General features: G+C 43.6%; 1 protein-coding gene across 7 annotated transcripts in view; it reads right to left on the bottom strand.

The window, feature by feature from the left end:
* The window catches only part of ppfibp2b (PPFIA binding protein 2b), an 83057-nt gene that overhangs the window by 15619 nt on the left and 48896 nt on the right, over positions 1-18542 (bottom strand). For 5 of the 7 annotated variants that reach the window (XM_030730792.1, XM_030730799.1, XM_030730793.1 and 2 more), the window contains 11 exons: positions 16419-16568; positions 9685-9912; positions 8696-8788; positions 3261-3372; positions 2067-2128; positions 1867-1942; positions 1678-1760; positions 1504-1571; positions 1348-1413; positions 1181-1241; positions 898-945 (listed from right to left, as the gene is read on the bottom strand). In XM_030730792.1, coding sequence (XP_030586652.1) covers positions 898-945; positions 1181-1241; positions 1348-1413; positions 1504-1571; positions 1678-1760; positions 1867-1942; positions 2067-2128; positions 3261-3372; positions 8696-8788; positions 9685-9912; positions 16419-16568 — 1047 coding nt within the window. The remainder of the gene's footprint in view (positions 1-897; positions 946-1180; positions 1242-1347; positions 1414-1503; positions 1572-1677; positions 1761-1866; positions 1943-2066; positions 2129-3260; positions 3373-8695; positions 8789-9684; positions 9913-16418; positions 16569-18542) is intronic. The other 2 variants (XM_030730796.1, XM_030730795.1) reach the window with 2 other exon arrangements.

The raw sequence follows: 18542 nt of genomic DNA, 5'->3' as shown, positions 1-18542 counted from the left end.
TCTTCACCACTCATTAAAAGATCATTTCACCCCCTCAGAGAGCTGGGGTCTTAACGCCTGCTTTATCTATGATTTCTTAAAAATGTACACAAGTACTTATGATAACTACACAATAACACCTTCTCCATTTGCTTCATAATTGGTACCAATTGATGTAGAAAATGATTTTAGGAACTCATAGGGGAAAGTTGCCTATTACCGTCACAAAGAAATGTCACAAAAACATTTTATAGTCCCCAAATATTTTACCTTTGCATGACTAAACAGATATTCTGCTTGATGCCTGCCTGGTGGCCAGAAAGAAGTCAAAAGTCATCAGGTGAATGATTTGACAGGTATCAACATAACTGACCTAATGCTAGCATGTGCATGCTAACATGCCAATGCTAGCATGCTAACATGTTAATGTGCGGATATGTTTTAAACCGCAGGTGAACTATGAACTCTATTAAAATTCTTGCTTTAATCAAGGCACTGATCACAGCGGCTCGTCTCTTCAGCAGGAAGAGAAATCGCGAGCTGGGTGAGAGCTCCTCAGGGGAGTCGACACAGGAGAAGATTGGTGACAGTGTGGACCAGCAATCATGGAATCTCAAGGAAATCCAGGAACCTGTACTGCCAACAGCGGGAATAACATTAGCGATGTGATATAAGCAGATCCAGAGTTAAACTTATCTCAGCTTTCAGGTGAGCGATTAAAGCGACTACCAAAGGGAGAAAGGATGCCGCTGTATACAACGGTGCAAAAGTCTTGAGCCACCCCCTCATTTCCTTTTATTTGTTTTAGGAAGGTGCACAGTGTTGTTCATATTTTTGCAGCCTGCATGAAGCCACATGATGTGTAATTACATATGAAGTTTGTAGTTAAATGTGTGACATCACGTTGCAGATCAGTACCTCAGCCCCTACATCTGATTCAGTTTCAAGTGGCTGGATCTCTACAGCCTACAGCCAACAGAGACACAGGAGAGACCAGAGAAAACACACACACACACACACACACACACACACACACACACACACACACACACACACACAGAATTAGGAGGTTAGCAATCACACAGTCAGATTAACAGAACATTACAGCTCAGCTAGAAAGCAGATGTGATAGGTTGGATTAGATACGATTAGTATGTTTATAATAAATATGAAAGCGAATCGTGGCAGCAAACACTCAGACCTTTTTTAACGATCCGCTCTGCAACTCTTCAAGACTGCTGGACATCAATCGGCGCTGATGCCTGCAGGAAAAAAAAAAAAAAAGGAAAGATCTCCCATTTTATCACTGATGTGGTGAAGAGGATGAACTGTACGCTGTGTGTGAAGATGCTGCATAGCGAGGCTTACCACGATCCATTAAACAAACTCGGATCGCCACTGGACACCAGCGATGTGTCCATCGAGTTCTGGAAACTACAGCAGATCCCACACACACACACACACAGTTAACACTGCACTTTGTGTACATTAATCATGTGGAGTGTAAGTGCCGTGCATTTATACCTGAAATCCAAGTCCCTCTGGTACGGGGATGAGGACAGCATGAGTGGGGAAGATCCTCTTGATGAAAGCTACGTAGAGACGAAGCAATTGTGGAGAAATGAGATGAGGTGATTAACCTAATACTTGTTTTGACTAATATTTAATATTTCCTGTGGACGTACAGCGTAATCTTACCTCTGATCTGAGGATGTCAGCGTGTGCTTTGTGAGTGATGGCTTTGAGCTTTAAACTGCCGCTCAGCTCCTCTTCACTGCTTCCTGGTAGATAGAAACAATGGGCAGCACAGAGCGGTCAGAGACGGGTTTCTGTGTTATTTTCTGCAGACATAAAACTCACAATTCAGAATAAGGATGAAAGCCTCACCCTGTGTGAGCGCCATGACCTCTCTCATCTTTCTGTATTGGCTGAGCAGAATGGTGAGCTCCTCTATACGACGATCCTGTGGTCACCAAGGCATAAACGGTTATACTTTTTTTTTTTTTTTTACATTTTAAATCTCCCAAAGTGGAACATTTATTGTAAATGATCAATATTAAAGTTGTGGAAAAAATGATTTCACGTACCTTTTCATCATTTGAAGCCAGCAAAGACTCCATCCCCACCTTTAACCTCTGGTATTCCTGATCTAACAAAGAAAACAAAGAAGTTAAAAGGATCCCACGGTACCCTCGCAGTGGTTAGATCAGGGCAGCTGATGGGTGCACGGAGCGGCGTTGGTGACAGATGTGAGAGCCATGCAAATGGGACTAATCAAGCAACACAAACACATGCTGACAGCACAACTGCCCGTACACCATCACCTGGGACAAACACAGAAACCGAGCGTGTCAGTGGCACGATTACGGAGAGAAGAACGAGCGAGGTTTGTATCAGACACACAAATACAAACCAGCACCAGGTTTGATCCAACATCCTCTCAAACTTTCCTCTGAGGCTTCAGAGGAGCATTCATGAGGCAGCGAGAAACCTACTTTAATGAACTGCATTACAATGACACAAAGCCTCACCCTAAGCTCAAAAACAAACAAAAAAATGCAGTAATGAATAAAATCCTGTGCACTTCTGAGTTTTTCTTGACAACTGACTGTACAAAAAAATAAATAATAGATGCAAACAATACTGTGTTTATTTTACAGTCCTGTAGTTTATATATTCTTCTATACTCGCATCAACTGGAAAGCACTTTGGGTCGAGTCCTGTTAAATAAAGATGACCCGATGTGTTAGAAGCACAGAGCGGTGGGTGCTGCACTGCCTGACACTCCCTGAGTCTCTGATTTGAAAGGATGTGGAAGTTTACTTCACAATGATCAAAATAGATGCTATGGCAGACACACACACACACGCACACACATACTAAATCTTAGCTGTGGTCTCAAACTAAACACCACATTCCCACTTAGCCTCGACATTCAAAGAGTTCCCCGGTTGTTTTTTTAAGTTTCAGATTTGAGTCACAAATATCACTGAATGACAAAAAAAAAGTCCAGCTGTCAAGTGGCCACAAGAAGCAGAGGAGGTTGATTAGAGATTAGACTCATTAGGAACAGAAATGCCTTACATTTGTTAATCAGATGCTTGATATACACCTCCTCTACAGCAGAGGGCAGCAAAGAGTGAAAAGACAAGCACAGTAAAGACCGGAGGAGCTGTTGATTAGATGTTACAGTAATCAGAGCTGACAGACATGCACATCGCTGCCTCTCGCACACATCCACACTGACAGATCTGATTGGTCAGACTGTCAGCTGTGTGTACCTCTCTCTGCGTTGTCATTGGCGCTGCCGCCTCTGGCCAGCAGCTGGGTCTGCAGGCACTCGATCTCAGCATCTTTGGAGGCCAGGAGCTGCTGCAGCTCTGAGATTTCCGCCTGTGGTGGAAGGCAGAGTAGATGTCTGTGAACTGGGTCATTCTTCCAGGTCGATGGAGATCTGTGAGCTGTACGTTTGTGGCAACTAAGCAAATAATCTTACTTAAAAGTGAGTCATTTCTCAAACTGATTGAGTCATAGTGACTCATAAAATGAGTTGTGAATTCTTGTAAATTACAGGTATTACGCATTATTGTTTGGCTGGAGCCTATTCCAGCTGTCACAGGGCGGGAGGCAGGGTACAACCTGGACAGGTGGCCGGCCTGTCGCAGGGCTAACACAGAGACAGCCTTACAAACAAACAAAATCTACACCCCTCGTCTTTCAGCCCGATTTCTCCGTCATCCTGTGTGTGCAGGTGAGCTCCGGGCAACAGTGAAAATGGTCAAGAACGACCACGTCTTTTACATGCAGTCTGTGAGCACGATTAACAGCGTTTGGTCACACTGCATCACTTCAGCTGAAGCCCACACAAACAGCTCAGCTGGAACTGTATTCCTGACAAATTACAGCTGCACCCTTCCTGCTCTCCTGTAGGGAAAATTCAAACTGATACAGCAGCACAGGGGTGTGTTAGCATCGAAGGAAGAAATATTTTCTTTAAATTTCATTTAAAAAAAAGGTTAAATAGTAAATAAGAAACAGGAAAATAGATATTTAGGACATATGCATGTGCTAAACTTCTCTTACTTTTCAGTATCAACTCTCAGACGTCTGCACCTGTATTTCAGACTGCCAATTACAAAATCCTGCAATTTTTCTGGATCTATTATGATATGTTCATCTGCCAAAATTCATAAAGGTTAACCTGGCTGTGGAATTTAGATGAACTGGTCAGTCACACCTCTGCATGCGTCTGCTCTGAGGTCTTGGCATGTTTTGACAGTGAAGATGAAAAGAACAGCAAATAAAAGGAATAAGACATTATGGCAACAAAGGCTGCTCAGGCAACAGTTGAAGACAACAGGTGGTCAGACCTGTGTGTGCAGAGTTTATGGTGGCATGCTACGCAGGCAAACTTAACAAGGCCTGCAGCTGCTCTGCAATAAAACCTATAAGCAGAAGAAACCTGTAACAGGGTAAGAAGCCAGCAAAGCCGGAGAATAACTGCCGCAGGGTTACGTTACCGGCACCAGCTTAAAGTGATCCAGTGGAAGCTATCATTGCTGCGTTATACCTTTAGTAAACACAGTCAACAGGAGCACAGCAGGGTCAAACAAACACACAGAATTGAGGAAATCATAGATTTACAATATCCATGCAAACGCACATTAAAACTTACAACAACAGGACACAAACATCCACAAGTAGAAGGACAGGATGTCCTTGTTTCTGCTTTTGCACACACAAACCTCCATTTTTATCTTAGTTACTCTGTCCTGCTCCTTCCTGCCTGAATATTTAGAATCAGCACAGCTATCACAAGACCAACAAAAACAAACACAACTAAGAAAACTAAAAGAAATCAAGAAAAAAAAATACAAGGGGAGGAAGAAGAAGAGAAAAGTGGAAAAGAAGAAGAAGAAAAACAGTGGGATGCAGACATAGCATCAATCATAGGGAAGAAACCAACAGAGAGACGACAAGTGGCGAGAGCAGGAGGCAGAAGAGGAGGAAGAGGAGGCACCTGTGCGCTACGCCAGCGCTCCTCCCAGTGCTGCTTCTCCAGCTGCGTGTGCTCGACAGTCAGCTTGAGGCTGGACAGCTGGGTCATGAGCGACTGGTAACACACATGGAGAGAGTAAGAGATAGAGAGCTAGAGAGGGAGAGAGGACAGGAAGAGGGTGATGACGGGGAGAGATTCAGGGATGCGAAGAGAAAAGAGGAGCGGGGAAAAAAGTGAAGAGAGCAAGCCGCAGAGAGGGGTTAATACAGAAGAGGAGAAGAGAGCGAAGGAGGGAGAGGAAGAGAGGAGGAAGGAAGCACTGTAAGCACAGAGACAGCAATGGCAGTTTGACCTCCTTCAGATTAAACAATATCAAACAATGTGTCAGAGAGACGCTCGTCAGAAGAAAGGAAATTTGCCCGTAGGTCTCTGCTGCTGAGCAGCCTGATTATTTAACCCGCACAGTTTCATCACATTAGGGTTATTAAGGTTACTCTGCTACGTTTGCTCCTCTGTTCTACATCTGCTCTGCGTCCACGACATTTCCTCTCTGATACGTTTGTGCAGGTATCATTAATATAGGTTCCTGCAGTGACTTCCTGCAACAGGTTCCACATTTTGGGAAACCTTCTCTCGTTGAGTTTGATGAGAAGTGTATCACACTCACATCTGTGATATGAAGTCAGTGAGCTTAGTTTGCAGCGGAGTTGGTTTAGTTTAATATATATATATGTGCTCATTTTGAATTTCACACCAGTAACAAATGAATGAAGTGAAAAATGCTGAATTCCATGGAAGATCTCAGATTGATGAGATCCATCTGTGATACCGTTGGACATAAAAAGAGCGTCTTAAAGAAGCCAAGCTGTTCAGAGGAAAAATCTGAGGGGGACTAACTGCTCTGTGAAAAACTGAGGGCAAACAGACAATTTAATAAGGCCGATATTTGCATAAAATAACTGTGGCAGGTCAATATGTTTGGGCACTTCATCACTATATGAAGCTGAAGTCCAATGAGGAGGATCTGTAATCATTCACCTGCCTGCTCTCACAGGTGTCTCTCCTGGCTGCTAGTCTGTTCTTTACATCACTTCCACTTTCCCACACTGTCAAACTCAATGCTGACATCATTACTCCAGACCAATCATCTTTTTGCCCCGCCTTCTCCAACCAATCAGCCTCCACTCCGCCTAATTTAAATCTCAGCGCTCTTCTGTCATTCTGCCTGTCAGACTCATTAGTGCAGCCCACCTTCTCCCCCATCTCTGCTTCACCCTGGTCACTCAGAGCTCCACCTTGTTCACCACCACCAGCGTCCAGACTCCAGGGTGTCCTGTCCTAATTCCCATCACCGCTGGGATGGGATCATCTGAGTCTAATCACCAAATAGCTTAACTGTTGTCTCCTTACTGCCATAATATTAAAAGATCTGCAGAACCTGGAGACACCTCTATACAAAGTACCAAGGGTTAAAAACCCATGAAAGGTCATGATTTTGGGCCCTAACACATTAGTGCACATCTGTGAAGACACCACTAACACTAAATGATATTTACAGGTTTCGGAGCAGCATTTGCTCCAATCTAGACGACTCCTTTTTCACCGAAGACCCGGCTCATTTCCAGAGGTGGGAAGTAACGAAGTACAAATACTTCGTTACTGTACTTAAGTAGATTTTTTAGGTATCTGTACTTTACTTGAGTATTTATTTTTCTGAGTACTTTTTACTTTTACTCCCTACATTTTTACACAAGTATCGGTACTTTCTACTTCTTACATTTTCAAAACAGACTCGTTACTTTTTAACACGTCAGGGAGAAGTTTGCGTTTCCGGTCAGTGCGCCGTCAGTCATCAAGCGATCTGAGCCTAAACGGAGGAATATTAACATATAAGAGACAATTGTACTGGCGTATCCTCCATCATCGGGGCTTATCGGGTACAAAGGGATTAAATACACAAACCCATGTAATTAATGTCTCATTTACAGCGCTATAATCAGGGGTCACAGCGGGCCGGACCGAGTCCGTAAGTTGCGCTGCGGCACATAAACAGCTTAGCTAGCGCTACTGAAGAGGAGCGAGCATGAAGGGAGTAACGTGTGGCAGGTAAATGCAACATTTTTAAATGCTCAACATCAGCAAACAGCAAACACACAAAGTGTGTGCAGTTTGTCACACAGTGTGTCTGCTAGCTAAAAGAAGAGCTGCTGCATTTCAGGGAGAGCAAAGAGAGAGAAGTTCACTCAGAGATGGAGAAAGAGGACAGGAGAGGAAGAAGAGAGGTTAGATTTAAAGGTAAGGACTGGAAAATAAACTGAAGTATGCTGACTTTGTGTAATTCAAAGATTCTATGAAAATACTGCAGTTTAGTACGTAATAAACAGGTTATCTTGTTGTACTGTATTTACAGTAAAGCTCTGTGTTGGTGCACTTTGTGTTCATGGTCAGAGTTACAGGTTACATCAGTGCAGCAGAGATGAGTTTGAATCAAAGCTGCTGATGCTGAGATTCATTCACTGAATCCAACATTTCTACAGCCTGTATGCTGTCAGTGTAGGGGATGGAGATCAGCTCAGACAGCTGTGAAATACTGGGTTACATCTTTGTGAGTTCACTTCATCCACACAGAGCAGTAAACCTCAGAGCAGCAGCAGCAGGTCAGCTGATCACAGCCTGCACACCAACATCATTTACTGCAGCTCACAATAGAAATTTGTGATTCTTCTCCCCATGCAGAGCCACTACAGCTGATCTTAGGGTTCCTCCACCTTCTGAATCCCACTGTAACCCCTGAGTATCCTCATGTTGGTGTTTAGGTGGAGACACAGTCACCCTCTACTATGGAGGACACAGAGAACAGAGCTGTGTTTAAATTCCCTTTCACAGTTTGTTATTCAAGCTGAGTACATTCATTAGAATTAAAATTTAGATTGGAATAACATTTGGATTTTCATGTATTATTTTATATTATTACAATAATATATAATAAGGTTCAGTTAGCTTTACACAAAAATAGCAGGTAGAAACGTCCTCCAAAGAGCTAGTTTTACTTTCTTACTTTGAGTAAATTTCAGAGCCTGTACTTTTTTACTTTTACTTAAGTAAAGAAGTTGAACCAGTACTTTGACTTTTACCAAAGTATTTTTTAACACAAGTACTTGTACTTCTACTTAAGTACAGAATGTCAGTACTTTTGCCACCTCTGCTCATTTCCACGAGACATCGCCGGACCACATTTTGCACATATTTCAACAGCACAGCTTTGTGGTCAAACAGTCTCTACCGGCGGTGCAAACCCATGAAAAAGCATCAGGAGCATTATGAAAGACCAAATATGGCAGAGGAGGCAGAGGACTGAGGAGCAGCTGAAGTCCCACAGAGTGGCAAAAGAAGAAGTGATGCAACACTTTTTTTTTTTTTGAAGTGTGTTCAAAATAAGCACATATAATAAGATGTCTCCACGTCAGCACTTGATGTGCTCTCTGCAGTGTTTTAAGTGCAAAATTGCTCAGCTTACATGATTTATATTTTTATTTCACGTTACGCAGCATCCCAACTTTATTCTTCTCTAGTTATTTACATTACTTATTACCATGCTGTTAGCCATCAGTCCCACAGGGCTCTGTCACACTGATGCTGTTTCTTTTTCTTTGCTTCTCTTAGAAAACGTACTGTTTGCATATAAGTGGAAGCTCCACATTGTGTTTTAACGAGTACCTTGGTGGCTCTTAATTTCCTCTCGTACTGGCTCTTCTCTCCCTCCAGCTCCTCCACTTTGCTCTTCAGCTGCTTAACTTCTTGCTGCAAATCCTGCAGAAAAACCAAACCACAGCATCCTTTAGTTTATCCGGACCGCTTCACATACATGCGCACAATTATGAAACTTGTCTGATGTTTCACAAAAAGTTATAAATTGCATCTACATGTCAGAATCAGCAGGAGGTTTGTCTACACGACTGGGCACGCATGCCAACATATAAATGGGAACATCAGGTTCACATTCAGTGCAGTTATAAAGGTCTCCAGGGCTGGACAGTGCAGTGGTTAATAAAGGAAACATGATCCTCCTGAAACAGACACCACAACGTGCAGTTAACAACCAGGAAACCCAGAACACAACTGAAAGCCTTCCAGGTTGCACATCTCCCAGCTGTGCACTGCCACCGTCTGGGGGAAGCCTTGGACAGCATTGTTATAGGAACTGAAACACGACCCGTCCACCTGGTCAGTGTAGGAGGAAGCCCACAGATGTAAACCTTGTTAGTAAATGGAGGAATCGCTGTCATGCAAGCAAACCACATCAAATCTAACACCAAACACAATTCTGGTCCTGAAGGCAAAGCTTGAAGGGATTTGTAGAGACAACATCCTGATCGGTGCTGAAATCTGTTCCAAATGTTTCAGATACTTGAGGAGTTCACGCTGTGTCACACTGCTGGAAGCTTTTCTAGGTAAATAACTCCTCAAATGTACGGAAGCATTTAGAAACCCAATCAAAAGCCTCAATCACTGCAAGAACCAGAGCAGAGTGTGACCCCAACATCCTGCAGTACACACACAGACACACTACAAGAGAGGTTGTTAGCTTGATTCTGTGGAAAGTTCCAAATACCGGGTGGTGTGTGGACTGGTTAAAGGGGAAGAAGAGAACAGAAGAAATGATGGGGAAAGAGGGTAAGATGAGTTCATCCATCAAGTCTCCCTACGTGAACAGTCTTTTCTCCATTGTGTTTCCAGCCATCAGAGCCAGACAGGCTCAGGTTCGAGCCTGCCAACCCAACTTCAGGGCTGCGGCCCTGCGCTTGGCTGCCTCTGGGCTCCCCCCGCTGGGCCTCCTTCTCCTCCAGGGCCCGTTTCTCCTGGATGCGAGTGCTGATCTCCTCCTGAAACCTGCACATCTCCTCCTGGAGCTCACTGATGAGATTTACCACACACTGGGAGGGTGGGAAGACAAATGAAGGGTGGCAGAAGAGGTGAAATGGTGAGATGAGGAGAAGAAAAGAGGAATAAATGACAGGTCAGCCGAGAGGAGAATAAAACATGAACTTATTTGTTAATCAGTCAGTACAGGGAAATGGTTGATGTATCTCGATCACTGCTGGCCATTTGTGGTAGACACTTACACACACACACAAACAAACAAACAAACAAACTGACCAAGAGGAAAAAAACAAAAGATTGGAGTAACTGGCAGAATTCTAGGAAATCTTACAAAAGTGTGAAAAACAGATCCGTGTTCAAATACAGCGCGAGTGTTTCCGCCCCACTTCCCTGCTGCTTCAATGAAACCGCCGACAGGAAAGGAGCGATAAGTTTACTCTTAAGGTTATTCCAGGGTCAGAGGGAAAAACACAGACAGTCCAGTGGAGTGTGGAGAGCCGCAGTGAGGAGACAAACACCTCCTGTCAGCCAGAATTAGAGCGGGGTGGGTCAGAATGGGTCGTGTTGTTTGGGCGAACTGCACTCCAGCTGAGCGGATGGATCATTGTGCCCAATTAAATCAAGACACTGGTCACAAATCAGAACTGTGTCTCAGAGGGCCGTCCCAGTGTGGCAGGACTTCACACAGTAATTAAAGGTCAAACACAACAAGCCCAGTTATGATTTGATCAAACCTCGTCCTGTTTTTTAACTCAAAACATTTTAATGTGCAACATTTTAGCTTTTCCAAAAGTACTAAATCAACAAGTTTGTCATGTTGATGTACTCAGTGATTATGGCTCATACCTGATGGTAGTACATGTATACACTCAGCCAGTAAGTCAAACCATCCCAATAACAACCCCAGTCTTTTGCACTTAGATACCCGTAAGCTACGATTATCCTGTCGCTCCGCCGTGTTCCTAACAATTAACAGCAGAACAAAATATTTAGGGAAAAAATTAATCAGATTACCTTAGACAGTAAAAGCTTCTAATTAATTAAAATCCCAGGCCATGGGATGCAGTTAAAAGCTGTGTAATATTTTATCATGTAGCGTGTGTCCATTAGGGAGCGCATCGGGGCTGACCGCCGTCTGCGGACGGCATTAGAATCGTTTCCTTAACGACTTCTGATGCTGCACAATAACAATGACACTTAGGACACTTGTAAACATTAATAAAAAAATTATAACAAACAGAAAAAGGCAACAGCAACAAGCTGCACTAGATTAACTGAAGATTTCAGTCTGTCATTGTGCTGATAAACTTATTTCACAAACTCATCTCATTAATTTATGTTTGTCCACCATCAATTCAGAGTTCAGCAAACTGTTGGTGTAGGAAAAAGCTCAGCGAAACGCTGTTCCTGAGAAACGGCTGTTTTAGTATTTGAAGGTGAGATGGCAGCGAGTCTGTGTGTGGCGTTGGTGTGGTGTCCTGAGGTGAAAGTGTTTGGCCCCGAGGAATGCTCAGCATGGATTCCTGCCATTCCTCCTACAGGAGCCTCGCAGCTGTTACTAACCACGCACACACGCACAGACTCACGCGCGCACAGACACACAAGCACACACTGACTTTGTTGACAAAAATGCAGACCGCTGTCAGCCCCTTCATAATGTAAACAAAGCAAAGCACCTCAGCTGTACATCGGATATGTTGGATTCTGGTGAGTGCGTGCGTGCGTGTGCGTGCGTGCGTCCATCTCAGTACTGAACAAATATTAAACCAAAGCAGCACCGACTTCTGAAAACAGCTGTTTGACACACAGAGGCAGGACTGATGTTCGGTTTATGTGGTGGAGCCTCACGATCCCTGAACCAGCCTGAATCACCGACTGCATAAAGTGATTAAACGCTGCTCCCTTGAACAGACCACCCCTGAAGTGCACTTGAACCTGACATGTGAGTGAATATATACCCAATACTGCAGGCTGTGAAGCTTGTGCTGCGCTACCTTCTCACATGTTTTGGAGTATATCCTTTAGATTTTGGGGTCTAGACTCCACTATATTTGATTGTAAAAAGGCACCATTAAAAAAGGACCATTTGGTGATATTCTGCACTGTTTTGTTTAGCCTTCCTATCAGACTTAATTACTCATTAACTGAAGGTGCCAGCTTGCTGTTCTGAACTGTTCTGGCTCATTTGACCCCACATGTAACCAAATGTTTGGTTGGATTTCAGCACCAAATCTACTTTGTTAGGTAAAGGCAAAACCTGCTTTGGGTTAATATGCATTTTTACGACATTAAGCACATTAGAGAGCTCCCTGGTGCCAAGTTTCAACCAAAACATTTTCATGCATTTCTTCACACAGCCACTAAAGGATGCTTAACTATAAAATGCAACTACAAGTCATAAAAACAACTTGCTGAGACAACTTATCTGGTTGTTTTCTGGGGGATCGGCAGTCTTAAATCTAAGATGGGCAAATTTTAAACATCTATTTAACATTAGTGGGAGACACAAAGCCTCGACTTTACAGATCTTAGTAAAGGAAATGTTACAATAAAGACTGTTATGGGTAAATGTTGATGTTGTAATTGTCATGATCTTAAACAGTTTAGAAGCTGCTTTACTGTCAAAATGTGACTTTTGGCTGGAAACAGAAACAGTTTGCTGCTAACACAGCCTTCTTCCCTGTTACTGAGTAGATGTGAGCTTTGCACAAGAAGCAAAAAAAAATGTTACTTTGTTTTCCTGCAGGATCAGGCGGCGCTGGTAGACGTGTCCTGCGGGATTTGCAGTGTGGATATCGTGCACGTTCACTCACTGTGCACCTCACAGGTCAAAAAACAATATTTTCAGAGTGCATCCCCTCATCTTTTATATCTGCTGTCTGTTGGTCTTTCATCTTTTCCTTCTTTTTTCTCTTCCCTCTCTCTGTTCATCCATCCTCTTCACCGTCTCCTCCTCTCTGTCTGCTTCCGCTGATGCTTATCACACTCCATCCGTGTGTGGTTGCAGAGTACGGGCCCCTGCGTGTCAAAAATGCTGGATCGTGTTTACTCAATCAAAGCACGGCCTTGCATGCCATGTGATAGTTTTACACACACACACACACACACACACACACACACACACACACACACACACACACACACACACACACACACACACACACACACACACCAAACCACATGAGCAGCCTCAGTATCTGTTTGTGCCAGTGGGAAGCAGCTGGGTGTCACACTGAACTAAGTCCACACAAAGAAACTAGCAAAGACAAGTAAAGACTGCTCAGCTTGACTGGGACTGAATGTATATGTGCAGCATTATTGTTTGTTCTGTGCATGAGAAAAACACACACACACACACACACACACAGCAAGTTTAGAAAGTCTGAAATGGTAAATGGTAAATGGACTAGTTCTTATATAGCGCTTTTCTACTCAGTATGAGCACTCAAAGCGCTTATACAACCTGTGCATTCACCCATGCACTCCCATTCATACAAGCACTTCCATTTTTACGAAGCTAAGTGCTTTTTTTAATTAACTAACATTCACACGCATTCTTACTCCGACAGAACGGTCGGAGAGCAACTTGGGGTTAAGTATCTTGCCCAAGGATACATTGGCATGTAGCCTGGAGTAGCCAGGATTCGAACCGCTGACCTTCCGATCAGTAGGTGACCTGCTCTACCTACTGAGCTACAGCCACCCCAAGCTTTGTTGAAAGCTTTGTTAGGTACACCGTTCAGCTGCTCATCAACCCAAATATCTAATCAGCCAATCATACGGCAACAAGTCAGCGCATTTAGGCATGTAGACATGTTCAAGATGACCTGCTGAAGTACAAACCGAGCATCAGAATGAGGAAGGAAAGTGACTGAACGTGGTGTGTATGTTGGTACCAGACGGACTGGTCTGAGTGTTTCAGAAATTGTTGATCTTCTGGGATTTTCCCCACACAACCATCTCTGGGGGTTTACAGAGAAATAGCCAGAGATATTGTCACTGGGAGAAAATGCCTTGTTTGCCTGTCAGAGGCCAGAGGTGGATGGCCAGACTGCTCTGAGCTGATAGGAAGGCAACAGAAACTCAAATGATCACACGTTACAACCACGAGTCTCTCTGGATGCACAATGAGTCTAAATAGCATGAGAGCATGGATCCATCCTGCCTTGTATCAATGGTTCAGGCTGCTGGTGGCGTAGACGTGTTGGGGAAATCTTCTTGGCCCCTTGGTACCAACTGAGCATCGTTTAAACACCGCAGCCTACCTGAGGATTGTTGCTGATCGTAATCACAGCGTGGCTGCTTCCAGCAGAATAATAAAACAAAGCTCAGACCATCTTAAACTGACAGTAAACATGACAATGAGTTCACTGAACTGAAGTGACCTCCACAGTCACCAGATCTTAATCCAACAGAGCATCTTTGGGACGTGGTGGAACAGAAGATTCACGTCATGAATACGGCCGAAAAACCTGCAGCTAATGTGTGACACCATCAAGTCAGTATGGACCAAAATCTCAGAGGAATGTTTCCAGCACCTTGTTGAATCTGTGCAGCTCTGAAAGCAAAAAGGAGTCCAAAGATACACTTAAAAAAAAAAACAAAAAAAAAAACTGACTGGTAAGTGTATGCACCCCATATTTTACAGCATCTGAATCTGTCAACTTCATGAGGACTGTGAAAGTCATAATGGCTTTACTAGACTGGACCTATGAACAATTATCGACTTCTTGATTTCAAAAGGGTTTTCAGTGAAGTATTTCAGTCCCTGATCAACAACAAAAACTTTTCAGCCCTCTCTCTGCGGGCTGCCTGCAGGGCGGGGCTTAAACTTTCTGGAAAGACCGTTTGATGTGTTCTGGCTTGTTTCAGAGCCTCAACAATGAGGTTTGTACCCCATCCAGACACATTTCATCATTACCTATGCCAGTCAAGTTGGCTGGAGGGTGGGCATGTTTTCACCATCTGCCTGGTTATTATCTGGGTGAGGGATATTTCAGGACAGCAGGACAGATCCTTCATCTGGCCTGTGTGATTTCCACTTAATGCAGGCAAAGAGCTGTGGGAAAGCTCTGTCTGTGTGCGACTTTTTCACTGGTTTAGTGGGAAAACCAAACCTGAAAAACAACTAAAGTAACAACAGGCTGCTGTTGTGGAAACGGCTGTAACAGTTCTTCCTTTGTTACACGCGGCCCCGTTTTGTTTTCCTTAAAGATCCGCCAGCACAGAAAAATGATGTCAAAGGTTTTAACCATGAAACTCCCCTTTTCTATAGCAAGTGTTCTGAAATTGCATAAATATGAAAATTTGGTATTAACTTACTGAATCTGTAGCAATTTGCATAAAGTCTGCAGCTTGTGTGAATTAGCTGTTCCCTGTACAATAATGCACTCACAGCCCTGAGGCTGATAAGAGCTCTGAATAGACCCGGTTAGCATCAAACACACATTCCACCAATCACGCTCCTCTTTAGCAGGATCATCAGACAACAGGTGAGTTCACACAAACAGGAGATGAGAGGAATCCGTGCCTCGTACTTCAACGCATACATTAACATTTATGGAGAGAACTTCCCGCTACCACCCACCAGTCAGCTGTTTTCCTTCTTTATAAAAAGACTGGCACGAGAAACGGTAGGAATAAAAATTATTGCAGACACAGAGTCCAAAGACACAATGTGTTAGTGCCTACAGTACCTGTGAGACATTTAGTTTAAAAGCAGGTAACTACTGTGAGCATTTTGCATGTCAAACATTTTCTCCCCCCCCTAATCTGTGTCCTATTTTACTGGGACCGCTCCCTCCTGGCTCAGAGACAGGAAAAACATTAAAACTAGCCAAACAGCTCACATACATCCTTAAACAGCATGTCTGAACTTCCCAAGAGCGGACCATACGGTGTGTGTTCCTAAATAACCCCTGATGGAATGGGATTGGATGGAGAGCAAGAAAAAAAAATGGCAATAGTCCCTTTTTCATGCATGTGTGTCATTATATATATCCATGAAATGGAAAAAAGATTATTAAGCTTTATTTTACCAACAGTGGAAAAACATCTGGATTGACTTGATGTGCATTTTGGAGGGTGAATTTATTCAAACTACCTCATGAGGTGAAACTGAAGACTGCAGGACCTGATCTATTCAGCCTTAAATAGCCAATTAGCCTAAGCTAGCAGAAATATAGTGAAGGATAACCCAGCTGAAATAACAGCTGTGATTTAAGACACTCATACCACACATTCATGCACCGTATATTCTGATGTCGCAATAAGGAGTTTTAGAGTTGGGCAGCATGAAAGCAAAACCAGGAAATAGCCATAAAGGACCGTCTGCGTCTGGCTGTTCCACCTAACGAAGTACCTGAAAATCAATTTGCATAATCACAGCAGCTTGGATATCAATCAATCTTTAATATTCAGACAAATGTAGCAGGAAGATTGGCTCATAGCCCATCACACACAGCCATTATACACGTTTTAATCCTCATATCCAAGAGGCAGTGCTTTTTACTCTTGCTGAATGAGTTCGAAAGCACAGTCTCAGACAAACACACCGTACCTCAGCTTTGTTCTGCTTCGCGTCTGTCGGGTCCTGCGGGTGTGAGTTGGTGTGCGTCTCCTCCATGCTGACCAGCTTCAGTTTGAGAAAGGACACCTCATCCATCAGATCCAGCTTCTGAGTTTCCAGAGAGGTCCTGCTCATCAGCTCCTGGGAGAATCACACACACACACACACACACACACACACACACTCCCTGAGTCAGACGCATGGAAAACACACACTCAAGCAACTTCTGCGACCCCGTCCAGCAGATCAGGGGGATCAATGCAGTGAGAACAAGCAGGCCGCTCCACTCTGCACATTGTTGTTCCCACACTAACAGAGCAGACCGGCTGGGGCCCAGACCCCACAAAGCTAAATATACACATACACACACACACACACACACAAGTGTGCTATAGACTATTAATACTTCCCTGTGCTTCTTTGGTATGGGCGAGAGAGAAAAGAAAGCATCTAGAGGGGGGGGGGGGGGGGGGGGGGGGGGGGGGGGCGGCGTGTAGATCACTCCACTGGACATGAAGAAACATTTTTCTGACTCATACGAAACACACATCTCTTTACCAACTCTAAGTTGCTTTCAATTCCTCATTCAAACTCCTTCCAATGAATTCCACTTCCTCTTTCCTGAACTCAAATAGAGTTGACCTGGAATGCTGTTAAAAACTCTGATGCCCATCTTCTCATTCAGACGAAACATTTTGAAAGAAATGGGGAAGAAGAAAAAAAAAACAGAAAAAAATGAACCTGCAAGCATTTTAAAATGTATCGATAATATTAAAACATCTGTGGAAAGTTTTAAAAATGGCAGCTTTATATGATTCATGAAGGTTTGATGGTGGGAGCAGGGGCTTTGAAGGCTGACGGCTGCTTAAATAGTCAAGAACAAATGTCGCCGATAAACGCAGGACTCAGTTTGTCCGGCTCAAACAGCACCAAGCAGCTACACACTGCAGACCCACACATGTGAGTCAAGACGCAGGGCTCATTTAAAAGGAGCAGTTAGCGTTAGCTCGGAGTGCTTGGAAGGCAAAGAGGAGCGAGCGCTTTAGGAAACGCACAAACAAACCTGAAACTGAATTAAGTTTCTGGTCCATGTCCTTAATACGCAAAGCAACATCAGCCTAACTGCACCCACGAGAGCGACTGGGTGCAACTTAGCTGCTTGGTTACGTGAAGAGATTTGCTTCTGATCTGTGGGAGAAGTCACAGAAATGTTTGTGCTGTTAGAGGTCACATTCCTTTATTCAGCCGTAAAGTGTGCAGATAAACTCCGGCTGGAGTATGAGCAGGTCCTGAAAGTCTCAGAGAGGAGAAAGCTGCGATAAACTGCAAAGTGAGGCTGTGAACATAAATTTACTGCCGTTTAATAGTTTTCAATAATATCACACTCTTGTTTTGGGGTGATATGTTTACACACGAAAGCTTTTGTGCGAAACATTTTTGAGATGGTTTTGGAGCAGATCCACAATCTTATGAGTGGTCAAATAAAGTCGATCAGTGTTCAATAAAGTTTTTTACTATACGGCCTAAACGGAAACATCACACAGTAAACAAACTGTGTCAACACCACTGCAGTGCAGACAGACAACTAAACCCCATAATCACTCCAGCTCAACACACACACACACACACACACACACACACAGTCAGAAAATCTCTTTAGTTATGGCAGCTGACTGTCAGTTTGCAATCTAACACCAGTGTCACTTACAGAGGGATAAGCCGCAATATTTAGAGGTAATTTATCCAAACGCTGTGGTCATGGCCCACAGCTCAGCTGCTTGACATTTGCTTTCCTTTAATAATGAGGCTGCGCATGTGACAAATTATCTGCTCCACAGCATTTATAGATCCCTTTAAAGAGGCTGCACTCATCTCCAAAACTGAACTGAGTTACATATGGCAGAGCGAGACAGGAGAACTTTTAGTATTTACTATCTGAAGAATGTATTTTCAAAATAAAACATTAAAAAGAAGGAAATCAGAGATGGAGAGGTACAACTTTGGTACTGTAACACTGTTTGGACACGACTGTAGAGCTCTAAGTTATCAGCTAAGGCTTCCATAAACTGTACAGGTGCCATAAACAGATATCGTCTGGGAATTAGTGCTAACAGT

Source organism: Archocentrus centrarchus, chromosome 6 (genome assembly GCF_007364275.1).
Source record: "Archocentrus centrarchus isolate MPI-CPG fArcCen1 chromosome 6, fArcCen1, whole genome shotgun sequence".
In the NCBI taxonomy this organism is placed as follows: Eukaryota; Metazoa; Chordata; class Actinopteri; order Cichliformes; family Cichlidae; genus Archocentrus; species Archocentrus centrarchus.
The sequence above is the reverse complement of the archived record's forward strand: the minus strand, read 5'-3'. Positions and strand labels throughout refer to the sequence as shown.